This window comes from Salarias fasciatus, chromosome 8 (genome assembly GCF_902148845.1).
Source record: "Salarias fasciatus chromosome 8, fSalaFa1.1, whole genome shotgun sequence".
Taxonomy (NCBI): Eukaryota; Metazoa; Chordata; class Actinopteri; order Blenniiformes; family Blenniidae; genus Salarias; species Salarias fasciatus.
This window is the reverse complement of record NC_043752.1, coordinates 8,727,616-8,743,435: the sequence shown is the minus strand read 5'-3', so window position 1 is coordinate 8,743,435 and position 15,820 is coordinate 8,727,616. Positions and strand designations below refer to the sequence as shown.

General features: G+C 44.1%; 2 protein-coding genes across 3 annotated transcripts; both read right to left on the bottom strand.

The window, feature by feature from the left end:
• Window positions 1-6,932: 6,932 nt before the first annotated feature.
• gdf2 (growth differentiation factor 2) lies at window positions 6,933-9,057 on the bottom strand. Its single transcript, XM_030097719.1, has 2 exons — window positions 8,249-9,057; window positions 6,933-7,824 (listed from the first exon to the last, which is right to left on the bottom strand). Exons 1-2 carry the CDS (start codon window positions 8,583-8,585, stop codon window positions 6,941-6,943), a joined length of 1,221 nt encoding a protein of 406 aa, XP_029953579.1. The 5' UTR covers window positions 8,586-9,057; the 3' UTR covers window positions 6,933-6,940.
• Window positions 9,058-10,485: 1,428 nt separating this feature from the next.
• On the bottom strand, window positions 10,486-14,787 carry gdf10b (growth differentiation factor 10b). 2 transcript variants are annotated; one of them, XM_030097713.1, is made up of 3 exons: window positions 14,376-14,787; window positions 12,368-13,245; window positions 10,486-11,826 (listed from the first exon to the last, which is right to left on the bottom strand). In XM_030097713.1, exons 1-3 carry the CDS (start codon window positions 14,629-14,631, stop codon window positions 11,635-11,637), a joined length of 1,326 nt encoding a protein of 441 aa, XP_029953573.1. In that variant the 5' UTR covers window positions 14,632-14,787; the 3' UTR covers window positions 10,486-11,634. The 2 variants fall into 2 exon arrangements, with proteins under 2 accessions (XP_029953573.1, XP_029953574.1); XM_030097714.1 differs by having other exon boundaries at window positions 12,368-13,242.
• Between the last annotated feature and the right edge of the window lie 1,033 nt (window positions 14,788-15,820).

Below are 15,820 nucleotides of genomic sequence, written 5' to 3'. Positions count from 1 at the left end.
AAAATGCATTCAAAGTGAATGATATTGAAAATAATAATCAATAAACAGAACTAGGCTTTAAAATATGGGAAAATATATTGACAAAAATGGAGCCCTTCCTAGCATTCACTAAAATACATATAATTTGACATTTCTAAATCTAAAGTGTTGTTTATGATTTACGTGAAGGGTATATACTATTGAATACTAAAGTTCAACAATTTATTATGTTTTGCATATGATCAGATGTTTTGTGGTAGTATTTAATGTTTTTCTTCATTTTAAGACAAGGATGAGACACTTATATCACTCTGAAGTTTCTACAGTTATAAATAATACAAGTCCTATAACTTGTCCAAAATTAATGAATGTTTGCCAATAACTCACTTATAGTTAGTTTTGGGGAAAAAATGAGGAAAACGGTCGGTTTTTCTCTGAGGGGTTAAAAATTCATACTGCCACAGGCAGACGTGTTGTGTACAATTCATATTCTTACAGTTTTTCTTTGTTAATATAGTCACTTTAATAAAGAAACATATATAAAAGAAAAAAGTAAGTCAGATTGTTTTCTATATTTTCAAGTAATTTGTATCCAGTCTACTTCTTTTGCTTCTCTGATATGTTTTTAGATAATAAGGTCATTTGCAAGAATGAGTCTTGTGTGCAGAAGAAAAAAAGTATTTAAATAATCTTGTAAAAGCTCAGGGAACCACTATGGATTTGACTAATCCAAAAAATTACACAGAAAAACAACATCACAACAGTTTAGATATACAACTTTCTTCACAATAAAACCAGTGGCATAAAAAAAAGGCTTACCAGCTTAAAATAAGGGATTAATGCACAAAACATGACCGATATTCACAGATTGCACATAAAAACTGTGACAGAGAAGTTTATACAGAGCACGAACCACTGAATTACAAAATTGAAAGGCCAGTTCATTGTCCCTGCTGTCTCTTTTGAAGCCTCCTTGCTGCGATTCTCTTTGCCACAGAAAGTGCCTCATTTGCCTGAGCAGCAACGTCGGGCTCAACTCCCGAGAAGCTCCAGGCCTTCCCGGTGACGGCGCTGTACACCACCTGGTTCGGGATGGAAGCGTACAGCACGCTGTTAGCGATCCGGTATGTCCCGCTTGACAGAGACCCTCCGATCGTCGGCTCCCCGATGATCGTGGCCCTTTTAAGGTCCTTCATGGTGCGAGTGAACACTTCAGCGGCTGAGCCGGTCATGTGACTCGTGAGAATGAAGACGTCCTTGGAGGATCCGTACCTTTGCCCTGAGACCTCAGCCAGCGTCGTGACTTCAGTCATGGTAGCAGCTGTGCGGTCGAAAACAGTGTAAAGATGTTGCAAAGGTTCAGCATCGAAGAAATAGCTGGTCAAGAAGGGAATCGCTGTTGAATACCCACCGGTGTTATATCTCATATCTATTATTAGAGCGTCTGTGTTCACTAACTTGCTCCACACTACTGTAATGAGTTGAGACCCGATGGCTTTCACCACTTCTAAATCTGCCATCATGTCACACCTCAGGTAGCCAATGTTCCTTGTCAAAACCTCGGATTTAAACAAAGCATCGATTATATACCCCGCTTCCTCTGTGGTGGGGATTTGTAGATTTTCGTGAAGAGACTCGGGCTCAACGCTGCAAAAGAAGACGTGGAGTCGATCGTCGCCTGAGCTGTCCTGGATATCTGTCGTCAGTTGTGAAGCGAGAGATTCAAAGTCGACCACTGACCAATATAAGCCTTCATCCCATTTATCTAGCAACACCTTGCTAACCTGCACCGCAACTTCATGGATAGCGTAGTGTTCTTCCAGCTGCTCCCCAGCCCCCTTCACCAAGGACCGGAGGCCTTTGTGAAACTCTGCAATCTCGTGGACTTGCTCCTGAGCTTCCTCAGCCAGTACAATAGCATCAGGGACCACTCCACCCCCCAGCCAGAACTCCCCGTTGTTGTCTATGAAGTTTATGAAAGGGACGGTCACGGCTATGCGCGTCCCTTCAATTGGAAACGTCTCTGAGTGCATCAGCTTTCCTGAAGTTATTTCCCCAATGACTGTGCCCCGGTGTAAGGACTGCATTAAGTAAGCAAACTCTTCGCCAACGCTTGCCGTGTCGTAGCTGGTCAGTACGTAAACGCCACGGGTCGAGCCGTACGTCGGGCCTTTCAGGTTGGGCAGTGAATCGTGCTCTGTTGTTACGTTCTGCATTCGATCATATACTGTATAAAAGTGAAGCTTGGAGGACTTTTCATGCAGATAAGACAGGATAAGAGGAAGCAGACTCGAGGACCCACCGGTGTTGTGGCGTAAGTCAATAATGAGACTGTCGGTGTCTTTGAGAGGTTCCCACACTTTCTCAACCAACAACTCTTCTAGTTCAGTTCCATGAGATGACGTGACAAACTTGTCAAACCTGAGATAACCAATATTCCCTTTGAGAACTTCCACTTTGAATACACCATCAAAGTATTGTCTTAATAATTTTGGGCTGTTTGGAGCCTCATGAACTTCAGGATCCTCCTCTGCAGAGGCGACATTGTCTGGAACGTATTTGATGGCGAGTCGAGGGTCCTCTGATGCAATTTGGAGATTGTGGTTGAGTCTGGCTGCTAGATCCTCTTCAGAAACCACAGAGAACAAGTCTGTGGATTCCAAAGTTTGAATGAGAGCAGGTACTCTGTCAGTGAAAGCATATAACCGCCAGATGAGGTCAGATATACTTTGCATCACTTTTGGTATGCCTTTTTTCACCATCAGGAGGGATTTGGCTTTTGCCAAGGCTTCTTTGGCCAGAATGTTGACCGTAGGGGAAACTCCGCTGACCTCCCAGCTCTGGCCCGTGATCGGACTCAGAGACCTCGCGATTGGAACTGTTATATAGAAGTCTGACTGAGCAATCCTGATCTTTTGGACTTTTACTGACCCACCGGCAGACCTTTCCCCAACCGTGACGGCTCTCTTCAGGTTTTTCAGGATGTAGGCCACTGCCTCTGCAGCACCCACTGTACGCTTGCTGGTTAAAACGATCACATCTTTTTTCTTCCCATAGCTGGCTCCCATTAGTGAGGGTATAGTCCACAGTTCGCTTGTTGTATTTGTTGGCCTGTCGTAAACGGTGTCAATGTGAAGGAGTGTCTCCGGGTCTGAGAAGTAGGAGATTATGAACGGAACCCCAGAGAGCTCTCCAGCTGTGCTGTACCGCAGGTCGAAGATGAGCGAGGACGTATGAGCAATTTTGTCCCAGATATTCTCTCGCAGCAGAGAGCCAAGCTTTGCCGCCGTCTCCTCCCCGATGATCCGATCAATCCGCAAGTAGCCGACGTCGTTTTCGAGGATATCCATCTTGATGGAGTTTTTCACCAGGCGAATCAACTGCTCTTTGGGTAGAGACGGCAGCGTCGGCGGCGTCACTCGGACAAAATTAGGCTCGTACGAGACGGCCAGCCGAGGGTCGTTCAGCGCTCCCTGAACCCCAACCGTGAGCACCGCCGCCAGGGTCTTCCTGTCTGAAATCTGCTGGATTTCTCCACTGCTGATGGCTTGCTGGATCGCTTCTTGCATCCCGACCAGGTTCTCCGGGAAGCAGTAGTTCTCCAAAAGGATCCTGGCCATCTCTAAAACTAGAGCCGGCTGGAACGACGAGCCGACCGACAGCATGCAGAGCAGACTCACGCACAGCCGTGGCACAGTGTGGCACACCATCACTCCTGTCTGCACCGGCGACGAAATGACAACTACGCCCAATTCCCTTTCACTGGGTGGTGTTGGTTCATCGTCTGCGTGGGGAAATGTTGGTTTTGATGAGGGAGAATGTAATTTTCAGCATTGTTTTGGACATCTAGAGCAACATAAGAGGCTTTTGTCCGCAGTAAATCTTTAATCGCATTATGCGTAGTGCTTCAGCCAGCAGACAATAACAGAGATTAAAAAAATTTTTTTGGTAAGCTGGAAGTGCAATTTATCACACAAACAGAACTGTGCACTGATGCCTGTTTTTCTTCAAACATTGCTCTGTATATAAATGTGGGTTATGACCCAAATTGCTGTCAGCCACAATACATGTTTCTTTTTTTGGGCTGAATTCATAGTTTTTCAGAATTCACTAGGAATTATAACATATAGTTTTAGAAATATGTGACGTGTTGATGTCCAGGTGGGGAATCGATATTGACTGTAGAGAAAACCTGATCAACTCTCACTGCTTCCTTCCCTCCTACTGTCTGTTTTAAAGCTTAGGCTGGTGTATTCGGTGCTTTAGAGGTCATGTCTGGGTCGCTCTACTGTTGACATGATTACACAGTTTGGGAACATTTGGTAAATCCTTCTTAAAACACATTAAGGATCAGAATTGGATTTTTTTTTTTAAAGCTTTCATTCAAGTTAAATGCACAAAAGCTTGATTAGAGAGGTTTTTACGTGGATGGAGTGATGATGATTTCCTATTTAAGCTCTATTTCCTGTCTTCTTCTTGCGCCCTGTTGAATTGTTCTTTATTCACCATCCTTTAATACTACTGTGGCCTTTTATTTACTCACTGTGACCAGCTAATTGCAGCGCCTGAACTTTTAATACCACTTAAATCCTTACGTAATACGGTGTGAGCTCAGCCAATTTAAGACTGTTCCCACACACAAACACCGAATTTGAATCTAATCCTTTGATGGTTTGTGTATCATGTATTAAGTCAAATTAGAGCATCCAAAACTCTGAAAACTTTGACATGTAAATATACTTGAGCTGTTAAACCACTGAACATCTCCATCACAAGGTAGATATCATTATAAAAACAGGAGTTTCTCAATGTTGCTTCCCATATTTAATATTTCATCAACAGAGCTGGAAATGGTTGCACACTGTTGATAAAACAGGACCAGAAAAAGCAAACAATAAAGCTAATTACTTCTCTCGACATGGAATTGCAGGCCCTGATAATCGTGTTATTTTTAGACCGGAGCAGTTTTTTGTCGCACATGGACAAACTCTCCACTGCTCTGGTTTTGTGACTGGAGGTCCAGCTCTGATAAGGTTATCAGAGTCTACAAATATTTATATTTTATGTGGGGAAACTAGGGCGAAAGTGAAACAAATGGTCACTGATTGGAATAATCTATTCATAACACGACTGGTAAGATTTCAACACTCTCCTTTCACTCCTTTGAGAAATTACCCTTTGATTGAATCAAATTATTCAGCCAATTAGTCAGTCAGTGGACAACCCATTTTAAAATTATTAACTCATTTAACCATGCCAGTCAAATCATATATATGACACTTTTAAACCAGGTATATTATTTATTCATCCATGTATATCGACGGGCCTCAGAAACAAAATGTAGACATCATGAGACATAATATAGTGCAGTGAAAACAGGCCGGAAGATTAACACATTATACATTTGTCAGGTTTTGTTGTTGTTTGCTTTTATGATAACCAAAAATGCAAAAACTCATTAAACACATGACGGCAGATCTACGGTACTTACGCCCGTGTTGTTCTGTATCCGGTCGATGTAATATATGTGATCGCATGCATGCGTGTTTAACCTGTTCAAGAAAGCAACAATTTACAGAATACTCTTCTAAATCCACCAATATAAACAAATTACACTCACAGTGGAAATATACACATTTACATGCACAAGTAACTGACAAAAATTATCATTTTTGGTGTTTTACTTCAGATTCTCTTACATTTTTGGTCGAACATCACTTGATAATGGTAGTTCCAGTCGCTACTAAGCATATTTATTTGATCTCCTATCATTCATTCATCTTAAAACTAAAAGAAATACAAAAACAACTTTCAGGACAAACTTTTATATATACACATAAGATTTAAATACACTATAAATATGTATCTTTGTCTTCCTTGTCAGCTCTTTCATCAATCTTTAGTGTGAAATTGGACAGTGTTTCCATTTAAATTGTGATTCTCGTCCCAAGTTACAAGATTTGAATATTTAGGACTTTAATGGTGAAAATATTCCTCCTCCAATCTGTCAGATTTGAGTTTATGGTAACTTCTTGTATTTCTTTTCTGTATTAAACATATAAACATGCCCAACTGGAATTCATTTGTTGATAGTCTTTGCAGCGTTTTATTCAACTATTTTTCTGGAAAGTGACTTACTGTTTGGAGATTATAATGACTGCATGAGCTTATTTTCAACTTGTCAGCAATACATCCATGCCAAGGTCCTGATAATACTGTGTTTTAAGTGAAAAACGCTTTGTCTTTGTTTTCAGAAAAGTTTCATGTTTACATGGCAACATTTTGAAAACGATGTCAGTGTATAATGAAACATCAGAAACACTGAAAGCCACACACACACGCACAGAAAACAACATGCCTTAAACATTTCTTTGGTGACGCTACGGCATGTCTTATGTATATGTAGAACTGTTTACTGTGCCAGTGGTGTGTCTGCACAGCAACAGTGTTTCAGAAAAGATGCATTTCCCCTTTTCTAGGGAGACGGAGTCAGGGCATTTTCAAAAATTCCACCTTGGGTTCAAAAAGTTGCGTTTTCAGGGGCTCAGAACACCATTGTCATATAAACAGACACCCAAAATGTATTGAAAATTTTCCATTTTCACTTGATATTGTCGTATTATCGGGGCCTCAGCCAGTGCAATTTTATGTATTCTACTGTGAGGGAAGTGTAACACAAGAAAATGCTCAATCAGTAGAAGAAAAATGCGCTGTAACATGCTTTGAGAAAAAAACACCAACTTTAAAGGTTAAAACTTGCAGGAATTACACGTTTTAGGTAGAAGTCACCATGAAGGCTCAGTCAATCTGAATATATGTGACTGTTTAGCTTTTTAAATCCACGAGAACCGATGACTGAATGTACTAACAAGAGAGCTCTGACCTGTAAATGAATTCTAAAGACTAAAACATATGGAATGCTTGATTAGAACCATTCCAAGTGCGAACCGCTCATCTCTCACTACCTGCAGCCACACTCGGCCACCTTCATCTCCTCGTACAGGTATCTTATCGTGAGGCGCCCGTTCTCCTTATACATGACCGTGATGGGGTCCAGCTTGATGGGGACGCAGCACGCCATGTTGGCCGTCCTGGGGTCCCTGATGTTCATGAGGGTCTGGATGAGGGCGTGCTTCGACGGGGTGGATTCGTCCGTCAGCGGGTAGTAGCACAAGCCCCGGCACTCGAAGGCGTCGTATTCCGGGGGAGCCACGATCCAGCTGTCCCAGCCGATGTCTTTAAAGCTGACCTTGAGCGACGTCCTCCTGCAGTACTCCCTCTCCGCCTTTCTCTTCTTCCTTCGCGTGGGCTGGAGCTCCGCCAGCTCATCGGGAAGTTGGTTGACTCCGGAGTGCAGGATGGCTTCCTCCTCGTGAAGGATCATCTCGTTCAGCTCCTTCTTGGACTCCCACCTCCTGCTCCCGAGGTCGTCAGAGAAGACGATCAAAGCTGCCGAGGTGTTATCGCCAACGGACAGGCTCAGACTCAGACATCCTTTACTTTCCGCCTCAGACAAGCCGCAGTTCTTCTCGTCCAGCGTTACGTCGAAACTCGTCGCTCCTCGTCTCGACTTTATCGCCGCCGTCACGTCGAACGTGGCCCACCTGCTCTGCGAACCCGCCACCTCTTTGCCAGCCAGCAGCTGCGTCGGCGCCGTGAAGCTGGTGTCGTTGACTTCATAGACTTTGACCGTGGCCTGGAAGTCGGTGGAGGTGACCTTCGACCTCGGACCTGGAAGGAGAAGGAGCTGCAGCTCGGCGGCGGTGATCTTCTCGTGAGCGGGAATGCTGATGTTGAACTCCAGCCTGTGTTTAGACATTGTGCCATCGGTCACCGAGACGATATCTGAGAAGAAGTTGAGAAAATGTTTGGTTATTTATCAAGACCTTTGCCTCGTTTCAACAGTCAGCGTGTCCGAAAAACTGGTCCACGCAGCCAAGACAAGTCAAGAGAATTAGGTCTTTTTGGGAGTTCCTGGTTCCAGATGATGATGGCAGTTCATGGCCAACATGGAAAAATGTACAGCATAATTGATTCTGAAAAATAAAGATCACTTTGGGTTTCAGAAATGAAATGAATGAAGTGGACTTTGCTGCCAGATTTGATGGGTTAGGGTTCAGGGTTACAGTGTAAGGGTTACAGAGGGTTACATTCACATGACAAAACAACTACATTAGCAAGATGAACCACCAATCTGTTAAAGCTACAACAGCTCCAGAAACCAGTATTTCCCAGAGTCCTTCTGGCGCCTGAATCGAGCCTGAAGTACCTTGCACGGTGAAGCTTCGTATGACGTCCGACTGAGGCGCTGCCAAGCTGTTCGAGGCGTACTTGTTGTACAACTCCATCATGAACTGAGGGGGGGAGATCTTGCCGTGCTCCTTGGGAACCTCCGACAGGTTGAGCTGCCTCAGAAAACCCTCCTTCATGGTTCCCAGGAGGGTCTCCATTCTCGAGTCGGCGTCTTCCTCCTCGGCGAGGTCCAGTGACAGCTGGGAGTAGAGCTCCTCCGGGTCCTCGCTGGCGAGGGTCTTGCAGGTGCAGTAGTGGGCTGAAAGCACCAGACTCCAACACAGCCGGAACAGGAAAGCTCTGGAGATCTGCATTTCAGAACCAAGTCTCCCATAAACCGCTTTCCCTTCTTGCTGGCCCGAAAACGGACTTTGCGGTGGCAATGTTTGAAAATGGTGGTCCTCAATGCGAGGATCACAGTCCTGATGTCCGCTCCCATGCTCCCAGAGTAAACACGGGGACTTTCGTCAACCAAAATAGTAGCGTGGCCAACCTTATCACGGCCGTTGGAGCCTTCTTTAAAGCTCTGTTATCACAAGAGGGCCGGCTGCTAATGAAGACACTGTAAACACTTCGCATTAATGACGAGGGAGGCGCCGGAAAATATGAGGTCACTGACAGGCAGACTTCTCTATAAATGCTTTTTTTTTTTCCCAGCTCGGGGGTGAAACCGCGGCCTCAAAGCGAAACCAGGCGAGAACAGTGAAACACACACGCCAACGCAGGTGCCAGGTTTCCTACAGAAATCCCCTCCAGTAACGTTAGCGCTCGCGCAGTGTCGAATTTATATAAGCAGCTAAGTGATAGAATGCAGGACTTGTGGTTTTTTTGATTTTTGCTTTTATGCTGCTGAAAAAAAAAAACAACCTCATGTAGTGCCGTCTACCTTGCATCCTCTCAGTAGGAAGTGACACACTGCCAGGTTCATCCTAAAATCAAGCTTATAAAGCAACAACCCATTATCTCAAGAGTCTTATTCGTATTTAAATTAATACAGAAAATAAAACATTTAATGTATTGCTTGTTATAATAACTCTCAAAGAAGAGGGAGGATTGATCCAATGTCAGAGCCTTTCTGTGTTGAGTTTGCATGTTCTTGATGCGCCTGCACAGGGATTCATTCAGTAACTTCAGCTGGGTCGGACGGGTGACCGCATAGGAAGCTCCACATCCCTTCCCGTGGTGTATGTTGATGGTGGTGGGATCTGACACTGAAAGTCAGTGTGTGTGGGGACGTTGGCCTCAATCTGGCCCGTCTCTCCCCCCCTGCAGTCACACTGGGTTTCAAGAAATTCCTTTCATTGCTTTCATTTCCTCTTCAGTGGGGTCCACAGTGATTAAAAAAAAAAAGCGACAACAAAATATCCTGGCAGAGATACAGCAAACGAAGTAAATGAAAAGGCAGCAAACAAACTAACAAACAAAATAAACTAATTATCTGATGATCTGGATGTGAAACACTATGTTTGTTAGTAAAACATTAAGATTTAGCTACAGTGTGTGTGTTCTGCTTGTGAGCCATTGTGTTCTCTCACAAGTTTTTGGTGTAAAGTTTTTTTCAAGATAGGATTCGTTATCAAAAATTACAATAATACTTAACATTTACACGAAATTAGTTGTTAGTATTAGTTTTTGTAGTCTTGAGCAAAATGCAAATCTGTGCACAAAACTGAAAATAAAATAAAATAACAACACAAAAACAATGCAGAAATACTAACCTGGTCTGATTTCTATGTAATGTTAACATTTTAATTTATTAATCAAGCATTTATTTATAAATTATCATTTATACATCCAGCACCGAGACAACTTTTCGATAACAAAAATCATATTTCAAAAATTTAATCTCTCCACCATAATTAGTGGCTAGTGCTGATGTCGTTCACTTACCTCTTGGGAAGTCATTTTAAATTACTTTTATTATTATTGCTCCAATCAATTCAATTGGAAAACCATTGTTCTCTGCACGCTTGTGGTTTCATTACAAAACAACCAACAGCGCCATCTCATGGCTTGGCATGCTAACTACAAACGTAGTGGTGTAAATGGAGCCAGTTGTAAGCAGAACAATCGGATTAAAGACACGAAACTGTACAGTTTAGCATGATTCTATGTGTAAAATATAAAACACTGCATTTTGAGGGGGGAAAAAAATTATCCTCAAACATTTGTGTCCGAAATCTGATATTTAATTAAAAAAAAGATCATTTTTGTACAGAAACAAACTCAGATATTAGCTCAAGCTTTAAATAAACTTCAAAATGCTATTTAATGTAACGTAACGTCATTTCAGGTAAATATATGGAATGCAGCACATTACGCTCAGCTCATATGTGCACATACTGTTATTATTAGGAAAGTTATTTCAACAAGTCTCACTGAGTCTATGTACAAATTCAACGCATTTCCGTTCCAAGCATACATAATCTCTACGACATGTAAAAGCACACATCAATATCACGACTGAATGAATTACAATTCAGCTGTACTAATATGAGGTGAATCTGCAGTGAAATTCTTTAACCGTACATGAGACAACCTGCACACATCCTTTAGGACAGACAGTGTTCTCAAAGGGGATTATTGAAGTCCATAAATCAACTTTCACAAAATGCACAGCAGGTGGCAGCAATGCACTGTTTTTAGTTTTTACCCCGGGACGCTCCAAACAGGCAGCACAGACCTGCAAAATAAGGCTTTTGATACACAAAATACTCATTATGTACAAGGTATGAACAAATAACTGCAGGAATGAAGTCATGTGACGCTTCATGCAGGATAAACATCGAACGTCGCGCCACTTCTGAAAAAGTACCACTTAGTAATCACACCATGAGGGCCGCTTATTTGGCAAAGAGTCTGTTTCAGTGTAGAGTACATCAGTTCAACCAGGGTGGGATTTCACAGGTTTTCCAAGCTCCTCCCATGAAACTTTTCTGAGGTTTCCAAAGCCGGGCTCAGACTGAGTCCGTGCTGACTCCGAAGCAAACAAGCCCTTCTTAAAATCACTTTATATGCTGTGACAACTGGAAAACAAGGACAGGAAAAGGTCATTAGGGATCAATGGGAACTTGATCTACCAGCAGGATGTGGAGCTAGTCAACACAGAGTTACAAGCACAGCCTTCTTCAGGACCACATCCCCAAGTACTTTCTGAAGAGAGGTGGGAAACACAAAGGGAGAAAAGCAATACAGGAGTCCAATCGCGGCGGAGTCCACGATTTTAAGATGAACGGTTCTGCCGTCCTCACTGCTTGTTGCCGCAGCCTTTCTTTGATCTGACACGCGCTTTCCTGCCGTTCACCAAGTCCACGTTCAAACCCGTCCCCGGTCCCAGCCTTCAGCCGGGCGCATCTCCGCCTCCTACCGACAGGAGCACGTGTCCACGGACATGGAGGGGTAGACCTTCAGCACCATGTTCCTGCCGGGGTCCAGGAAGAGAACGCAGAGGGGGCTCATCTTGTCGGGGACGCAGCACGGCTCGGGGACGCCGGGGACAATCCCCACGGCTCTGACGATGCTCTGGATGGTGGCGTGGTTGGAGGGACGGGCCACCTGAAGCAAGACAGCCAAAAGAGAAAGACGCTGTTAGACAATGTGGGACTTGTACACCTTCTGCAGAGTTTTTATCAAGTGTTGATTTGCTACATGAGGAGGCAATTTTACCAGTTCAACTACTGATACTCATTTATGTCGTAACTGAGACTGAAGCACGAAAGAAAATTAAGCGAGCGACTATAAAAAACTACACAGTCCTCGTAGCGTGCTTGATTGGGGGTGGTTAGATCGACGTAACACAGAGCTTTCATCCATGAGGCCGTTGTTTGTGTCAACAGCCGAGTAACTACAGCAATGTGACATTTCGAAGTACTGTATCTGACTCACATTAGCACAGAAAAGGATTTTCCGAAACAAAAGAACCAACTCTGTCTCAGTCATGATGATCTCTGTATATCTGGCATCACATCCAGGTACTATTTCTGTCTAAAAACTTTGATATCCACTGCAATCAATCAAAATTCTGCTGCTACAGACCCAATTCTCTGGGTAAGGATGATAAAAAGAGAATCCTGAGTTCAACCTTTCTGTGGCTCACCTTCGGTATGGGGAACCCGCAGGTGCCGGCACAATAGTAGGCGTCAAACGATTTTGGTGCCAACACCCACTCGCTCCAGCCGATGTCAGCAAAGTCCACCTTGAGGTAGCGCCTGGAGCAAACCCTGGGCTCGCTCCACTGCCTCCTCCGGGCCTTCTTCATCGTCCTCTCATCAAAAGTCAGCACTTGTGCTTTTCCCAGGCCCTCGCTGCTGGCCTGGCCCTGCTTCCTTCCTGGCTTGACTGCAGCTTTGGCCTTTGCGGGGAAATACGTGTTCTGCCACAGTTCGTGGTTCTTCAAGGTGTTGAACTGGACCTCCGGGATGTCGTTGTTTTGGATCTGGAGGTGAAGTTCCCGCCGGATTCTCGAGGCCGAGGTCGCCGCATCCTCCCCCGTGGGAAAAGGGCCGTACCTCTGAAGGGACACGGCCACGCTGTTGGGCTCGTCAATAGCCTGGTCGTCGGCGTACACCAGGATGTACGGCAGGTTGGCCGGGGAGAGCCGCTCCTGGCCGTGCGGGCTCCTGCGAGGCCCCTCGGCCTCCATATCAAACTCCACCGTGACCACGAGCTCCCGCACATCCCTGGCACGTTTCACCAGCGCCGTTACATCCTTCGCTTGCCAGGAGCCTTTTCGAAAAGGCGCCAGAGTTATGTTTCCCAGCGGCGCGGCGAGCCCCGGGCTCGGGGACAATCCGTGGAAGAGGATCTGGGAGGAGGGGGGGTGGGGATGCAGGTGGCGGGGCTTACGGAAACGCCACGGCCTGTGCGGGTGGCGCGGCCGCTTGTAGAGGAAGTGGAAAGAAGCGGAGAGGATGAGCTCGGAGGTCTGGATGGAGGAGAGGTTGAACTGAAACACCTCTTTGCCTTGTAACACTCCTGTGGAAGAAAGACAAGAGTGAAAACTGAGACTTTTTACACATTTTAAAAGAGATTAGTCGATAGAGCTTTACTTTCTAGTTCATATTTTGTTCAGTGCTCGCTGAGGCCCTCAGGGAGCGCGTCTCTTTTTGAAACGAACAATAAAGCCCGCTGAGGTGATCACGTTGCTCTCCCCACTCTTTTATCTTTTTTTTCCTCCCTCCTCTTTTATCATCTCACTCTGGCACATTTAACTCAGACGAGTAACAACATCTGATATGTCGTCTGCAAAATGTTCCTCAACACATCTGACTGACATCAGCGGCAGCAGCATGGAAAATATTAAGTGTTGCACGGTTAAGTGCACAACCAAGAAAAAAAAAAAATCTTAGATAACTATACTCTTGAAGTTCAGCCTCGTCTCCTGCACTTCCACCACAGCCTGAAAGACAAACATTAGGTCGGTCCAGTGGGTCTGTGGCAGGCATATGGAAGTGCTTATGGGAGAGGGAGCTCCTCTGAGGCTTTCTGCAGTGCAGCCGGTGTCTGGGTGTGATAATAGGCTCTTGTCTAACACCTCGGCTGTTACAGCTACCGGGGAACTAACAGTTTGAGGCTTAAAGCCCCTCAGTTCAGTAAATCACAACACTGGTGGAGCACAGAGGTGAAGACATTCACCCCAAAGCAGGGGAGCAAAGGGGGGAGCTGCTGTGTGAGGGACAAAGCACCTGCACTCTGAGATCTTTAGGATGATGAAATAATTATTTTTCACATGAGAGAATCTGAACTTTCTGGTTTCAATCTGCACTTCTAGACTGGTGCTCCCAAATCTGACAGCTGTAAGTATGAAGTGAAGCATGTAGTGAAAGAAAAAGATAAAAACACATTGTATTGTGACACTTACTTAAAAAAATAATAATAATAGAAAGGCTTTACAGAAATTCAGTTTCCAATTTCATACTACTTCAGAAACATAAAGAACTGTATTCTGTGGTAATCGTGATATACAATACAACCATTCAAAGGTTCAACTCCTTTGTAAACTTTCAGAGTTCTTACAGAAATAATGACTTCAGCAGTGAGTACCCAAAGTGCCAAGCGCTTTTCTTCTGAGTAGAAAAGATAAAGAGGAGCAGAGATAAACTCACTCGGGACAGCTTTAAAGCTCCTCACGGTGTTCCCTTCCCTCCGGCTCTGCGGCTCTTTGCTGTACCTCTCGTACACTTTGAACATGCTGATGGAGACCATGTCCCGGTTGCTGCTGTCGTGCGTAAAGACGCGCGGCTCCGCGGCCGGCGGCGGGACCCCGGGAGCCTGACGCGCGGCTCCGTCGGGACCCTCAGACTGGAGATGAGCGCAGCAGGACTCCACGATCACCAGTAAAGGCAGTATGTGCAAAAGCATGGCTATTAATGCTGAATCCACTAAAGGAAAAAGAAAAACAAAACGAGGATGAAGTTTTAAATCAGTCACGAGAATGGAAGGAAATCCAGCGCAGAGTAGAAACCGGCATCCAGGTAATCCGTGTCAGACCCGTGCTCAGCTCCACGGTTCACAGTCCACAGCTGTTCCTGCGACGGGAGGAGGAGGAGGAGGTCCGGGAGAGGCGCGCGCGTGACGCGCCGCTGCTGGATGACAGATGGTGACGCGTCGGAGCGCGCGCAGGCCGAGAGGTGAACTGCTCCTGACCATCGACCCCAGGGAAGCACACACGGCAATAAGTTTTTTTTTAATTATTTTTTTTTATTGAAAGCACATTTACTGTAAATATCGTAAAGAAAAAAAAAGAGTCTCTCTATATAAGAGCAGTCTTGTTTTTTTTTCTTCCTGATATGCATATTAGATTATTTAAACATCCTTTAGAGTGCAACCCAGAATCATCTTTCTCATCAGCTGATGCGCATGCTTAAAAACCTCACCCTGCCAATAAAAAAAAAAAAAAAAAACCCAACAAAGTAGTAAACCTGTAATGTGCTCTGAGGCTGCAAAGGTGTGCCGTGCAAGTGAGCTCCAGTGGTGTGAATGGTGATTTGTTTTTTTCCCCCCAAAGAGACACAATGAAAGAAGGTGAAAATGTAGAGAGAAATTACCAGGATGTAAAATGTCAACAACATAACTTTGAACATTTCAACGATCTTAGGTGTAGGATACTAAGTGTATTTATGCAATTTAAAAAGTGCAACAAAAATGTGATTTGTGTCCATGTTGATTTACTGTTAAAAAGATTTAAAAAACTGAAAATAAGGGTACAAAATATTTTTGGAACCCATGGATTTGATCCTCTTTTGTTCTACTTGCCATATATTTGACACCTCTGGTTAATCATAATTTAAGGTGCAGTGATAAATGATCACTGACAGAAATCTAGTTGTTTTGACTAACTTTGTGTTGTTTCTACTCTTCGGTGATTAAAAATATATCTTTAAAACATTTGAATCGAGATAATATTAAAAAAACAACTCAAATTACTTTAGAAATTTGAAGATCGTCCTAAAAATATTCAGAATTTGTCATTTTTTGGTGGAGCTTTTATTTTGTGGCATTTCAAAAATTCACAAACTAAGGATTTCAGTGAGAAACTTAAGCACTGTTT

What these genes read in the sequence shown, in the direction of transcription:
- gdf2 (XM_030097719.1), bottom strand. Translation starts at nt 8,585, where the DNA reads ATGCAGATCTCCAGAGCTTTCCTGTTCCGGCTGTGTTGGAGTCTGGTG. An exon ending in ACGAAGCTTCACCGTGCAAG is followed by an intron (nt 7,825 to 8,248) that starts GTACTTCAGGCT and finishes ACTTCTTCTCAG; the next exon opens with ATATCGTCTCGGTGACCGAT.
- gdf10b (XM_030097713.1), bottom strand. Translation starts at nt 14,631, where the DNA reads ATGCTTTTGCACATACTGCCTTTACTGGTGATCGTGGAGTCCTGCTGC. An exon ending in GAGCTTTAAAGCTGTCCCGA is followed by an intron (nt 13,246 to 14,375) that starts GTGAGTTTATCT and finishes TTTCTTCCACAG; the next exon opens with GAGTGTTACAAGGCAAAGAG. An exon ending in GCGGGTTCCCCATACCGAAG is followed by an intron (nt 11,827 to 12,367) that starts GTGAGCCACAGA and finishes GTCTTGCTTCAG; the next exon opens with GTGGCCCGTCCCTCCAACCA.